The sequence below is a fragment of the Pteropus vampyrus genome, unplaced genomic scaffold (genome assembly GCF_000151845.1).
Source record: "Pteropus vampyrus isolate Shadow unplaced genomic scaffold, Pvam_2.0 Scaffold464, whole genome shotgun sequence".
Taxonomy (NCBI): Eukaryota; Metazoa; Chordata; class Mammalia; order Chiroptera; family Pteropodidae; genus Pteropus; species Pteropus vampyrus.
Window position 1 is genome coordinate 186,408 of NW_011889245.1, and position 4,418 is coordinate 190,825.

Here is a 4,418-nt window from a genome sequence, read left to right on the forward strand (position 1 = left end):
CACCACAGATCCAGACTACGGAGTGTAAGAGAATCAGTTTCGGTTTCCTGGTGTAGTCACAGTTCTCGAGTTAGGAATTTCTAAGACGTTTATGTTTCCCTTGCCCTTTTCTATTAGGAATAGAAGCAAACAGACTTAAAAAAAAAAAAAAGATAATTTATAGTTTAATACAAAACTAGAAAAGCTAAGAGATTACGCGTTAAATCTAACTTGGTAGACCCAACCAAACATCTGCAGGGAGCTGATTTGGTGTTATTCCGTATTAACCTGTGTGCTTGCTGATGTGGGTGGGGACTCGGGAAATCGAGGTTCTAAAACCTTAGTTATTTTGCATAGCACCTATCACTTGGGGGCAGCCCAGCCCAAACGGGAGTCCAAAAGTGGACAGAAACCACCCTCATTTGCAAGGCTCTCTGTTGTAGCACACCTCGGGGACACACACACACGTCACACCAAGTCTCTCCATGAAACTCAGCTCTCCCACAGACACCAAGGCCGTTCCGCTGTGGATATCCGGGTTTAAGTGGACACGTCCGAGATACTCCTATTTTGCACATTCAGGAAATCTGGAGAAAGGAAAACTGCTTCAATCTGACATTTTTTCAAACTTATTCAAAAAGAAATGATTTTGAAGTTGATAATTTGTCTTTTTACTTGTAGGTAAAGGAGTGAGAGAAGTTAATGAAACAGTTACTAAAACTCCAGGTTTGTATACCAGCACAGTCATAGATTTAAACCCAATTCAGCGATTTGTTCTTTGCTCTGCTCTACAGTGCAACAGATTTGACGTGCAAATTCCTGATTCCTTTAGTCCATGACAAGCTAATGCTTCAGTTACCGAAAACACCAGGCCCCGGGGGGAGTTCTGTTTCTTTCCTATCAGTGGTTTGTAAGTGGGGTACCGATATTTAAAAGGATGACCTTAGCATAATCATCACACACCCTTTCGTTCAGAGGTGCCGCAGGCATTTCGCAGGCAGAACGGAAACACAGCGTTGCTCACAGACTGTGGTATAATGGAGAGCCTTATAAAGAGGGTTGCCATCCTTTCTCCAGCTGAGCAATCGAACATTGTGACCGAATGAGGCATCGTGACAGCCTAGCTGTCAGTGTGAGCGTGTCCTCCCGGGCACCTCGGGGACCCAGGCGCCCCTGCCTCCTGCGCTGTGAAGTCGCTCTCTGTCGTAGGTAGCCAGGCGCATGATCTAGCAAGTCCGAGGCAGGCCAGTTCCCCGAGGAGGGTGTCCGTCATTCCCGAGCAGCCACATGTCACGTCTGTGTGACACGCGCGGGGAACACTTGCACGAGGCAGTGTACCCCCAAAGTATCATTAAGTCGGGCTTTTTAACGGAAATGGGAAGCCCGTACGCAGAGATGCGGCCGCTTCCCCGAGTCCCCCTCATCGGGTTTTAGCGCTGGTGTCTTAGACCCACAGCTCCGTGCTCGAGTCACATGTGGAGTCTCTGTAATGCCATCGTAAGTCACGTGCTGTGTTACACGTTGAATTCTCAGACAGGGCGAAATGTCACGATTACAGAAATTTCTCCGGTGTGTGCCGTGAATATAAAAACGACTTTTCTTTTAAACCGTCCTGGACTGTTCGAAGTAGGTGTCATTTACAAGCCAAATAGGGACGCCGGTCCCCTCGCCTGGCGAACCGCCGCCGTGTGGGGGGTTCCTCTGCTTTCCTCCGCTGGCTTTTTGTTTAAGTCGTCGGAGTACTGCCCCAGCTCACCGCGTCCCCTCCCACGGGGGCACACACTGCCAACCGCCAGCCGTGTGTCAGGGGACAGGGACCAAGACGATCTTGCACGTTCCGGAGACAGAGCGGCCGCTTCTCAGACGCGGGCTTTGCCACCGCCCTGGCGTGCCGCCTGCGTGCGGGGCAGATGGCGTGACGGCCCAGAGAGCCCGCTCCGGGCGGCCACCGCCACGGCGTTGCCCTAACGTCTGCCATTTTAGTGAAGCGAAGCGAGTCGCTCGGGGCTCGCTGATTAAAACCCGGCCCGGGATGCTGCCGGGAGGCGGGAGGAAATGTGCGATGCGGGTTATCGATACGCCAGCGTCTCAGCTGCCTGCGTTGCTGTCTCAGTTCTGACCGAATTTCATGTTTTCCAGTTGTTATTATTAGGAAGTCAGTTCCCCTCCCAGCCGGGCAGGTGATCGCATCCCGCTCTGGTTTCACTCCGTCGCTGGGGCGCGTTATAGGTGTGGCCCGTCCGGGAAGACAGGAAAAGGGCCAGCGGGACACCCGAAAAGGGAAGCATGAACATGGGCACAGCATCTTTGTGTCCTGGTCACGCGTCCCCAGAAGTGGGCTTGCTGAAAACGCCGTTTAGGGAGAAGGGGACCTTCACTTCTGCCTCCGAGTGCAGCGGGGTCCCGGCCCCGTCTGCTCGCCGGGGGCTCGTCCGCCAGGCCCCTCCCAAGGCGGGGGGACCACGGAGACCGCGGCGGCGTCCACACCGCACGCATCCCCTGCCCTGCGGACATGTCCGTGTTACGAACACGGCAAAATATCCTACGATGTATTTGCGGAAACAGGAGAAAATAAGGTTGATTTTCCCATAACCAGGAAAAACCAGAGAGACTAGGTCAGGAACCGGCGCCCGGGCCGGTGCGGCAGGGTCCCCCTCGAGCACGCGCGGTCCGCGGTACCGGGGCGCCGTGCGCTCCAGCCTCAGGCCGCTGACATCGCTGCGCCTGGCCGGCTACAGTCTCTTCGCGACACGGCGACACGCGTGTGTCCGCATCTCACGGGGACCCGCGCCCCGGCCCCGCTGGTTCGGCACGAGCCGCCAAGGGCGGGGCTGGCGGGCGCCCCCGCCGCTGTCGCGGGCATCGCCGAGGCGCCTCCCCGAGCGCAGCCCGCCCGCTGCGTTTCGCACGTCCGGCCGGGGCGCTGCGCGTGCCGACGCCCGTCTGCTTCCCTCCGCACAGTTCCCGCAGATGTGTTTTTCGTCAACTCGGTGTGGAAGGGGTATTACGAGTATTTAGGGAAAAGACAGCCCGCAACTCTGACCGTCGACTGGTTCAACGCCACGAGCAGCAAGGTGAACGCGACCTTCGCCGAGGGCCCTCGGGTGCAGCTGAAGTTGACAGGTAGGTCCCGAGCCCTGCGCTCCGGTGGGACCAAGCGCGGAGAGCTCGTCCCCGTCGCGTGGGCTCCGCGCGCATGCGCATCGGCTCGTGTCGATACCTGTGCCACGTCAGTGCCACGCGCTCATTCCGAAGGTCACAGAACCGCACGAAACAGCGAGTTCGTTTGCTCAAGCTCATGCACGTGACATGTTAAGTCAAGGACGTGAGATTTACGCCCCGGTCGGTACGCACGTCTCCGAAGCGTATTCTTTGATATATATTTTTAACCCTAAACATAACCCTAGATGTCTCTTTTTTGTTTAACTCATTTGTTCCTGGTGAGTTTTTTTTTTTTGGTCATCCCACGGTTATTAAATAACAGCTCTGATTTATAGCCCAAACACCATTTTAAGTATTCGAAACATTTTGTCTCTTTTATTCTTACATCCATCCTGTGATGTAAGTATTCTCATTAAACATGTTTTTTATCCTGACTAAAAGAGAGAGAAAAACATTCAGTGTCCTTCCTGAGGTGAGTCGGCAGAGGCAGGATTTGGACCCGGCAAACGGAACTTCGCCGTTTGGAATCTGAAGCTCCGCGCCCCCCCCCCCCCGACACCCAGTCACCCACAGACTCGCCTTCCCGACTAAACCTAGTGTCTCTTTTATTTAAATCCCTCTCGCTCCTACACCTGTGCATCCTTCCTCGCAGACTGACTCCTGAGTTTCAAACTCGGCCTGAGCCATCCACAAGTCCCGAGGTCTGAAAACCACGGACCCCAAAATGGCAGCCAATCTCGCAGGATTAACCTTTAGAAAACAGGATAGTGAGTCACGTGCTCCCCCACCCCTCACTCCTCACCCTGAGCCCCCTCAGGCGGGAAAACGTCTAAACCCAGGGCACACGCCGGGTTTAGGAAAAGCAATGTCCTTCTGTGTATCTGTGAATGCAGGGGCTCGGGGCCACCTACCGCCCCACCCCTGCGAGCGTGTAAGTGACCGGACCAGGCGCTCGGCTCCAGGCACATGTCAGGAGAAACTGAGAAATCGTTCCGATCTTCAGATCCCCGGGTCTCACCCAACTGCATTGGACGATATTTCTCTTCGTGGAGTTTGGACTTTTTTCTCCCAAAGAAGATGCTCCATGTGATTCGGGTGCATCTGGTGTCCCCGAGTCGGCCTGGTGGGGGGTCTCGGGAGAGGTGTGCGGGCCCGGGGCTGCCACCCCCAGCTCCAGTCCGGGGCGAGAGTGGCGTGCCGGGGACTTGGCGTGCGGGGCGCCAGCGAGGGCACCACTGCTCTGTGGGGCGCTGCTGTTTGTCGGCATGAAATGGCAA

The 4,418-nt window shown here is 55.4% G+C and overlaps 1 protein-coding gene across 1 annotated transcript in view; it reads left to right on the forward strand.

The window, feature by feature from the left end:
* Window positions 1-4,418, forward strand: part of LOC105306913 (CUB and sushi domain-containing protein 1-like) — a 185,200-nt gene that overhangs the window by 164,962 nt on the left and 15,820 nt on the right. Inside the window, exons 43-44 of the mRNA XM_023524454.1 lie at window positions 2,941-3,102; window positions 4,035-4,072. Coding sequence (XP_023380222.1) covers window positions 2,941-3,102; window positions 4,035-4,072 — 200 coding nt within the window. The remainder of the gene's footprint in view (window positions 1-2,940; window positions 3,103-4,034; window positions 4,073-4,418) is intronic.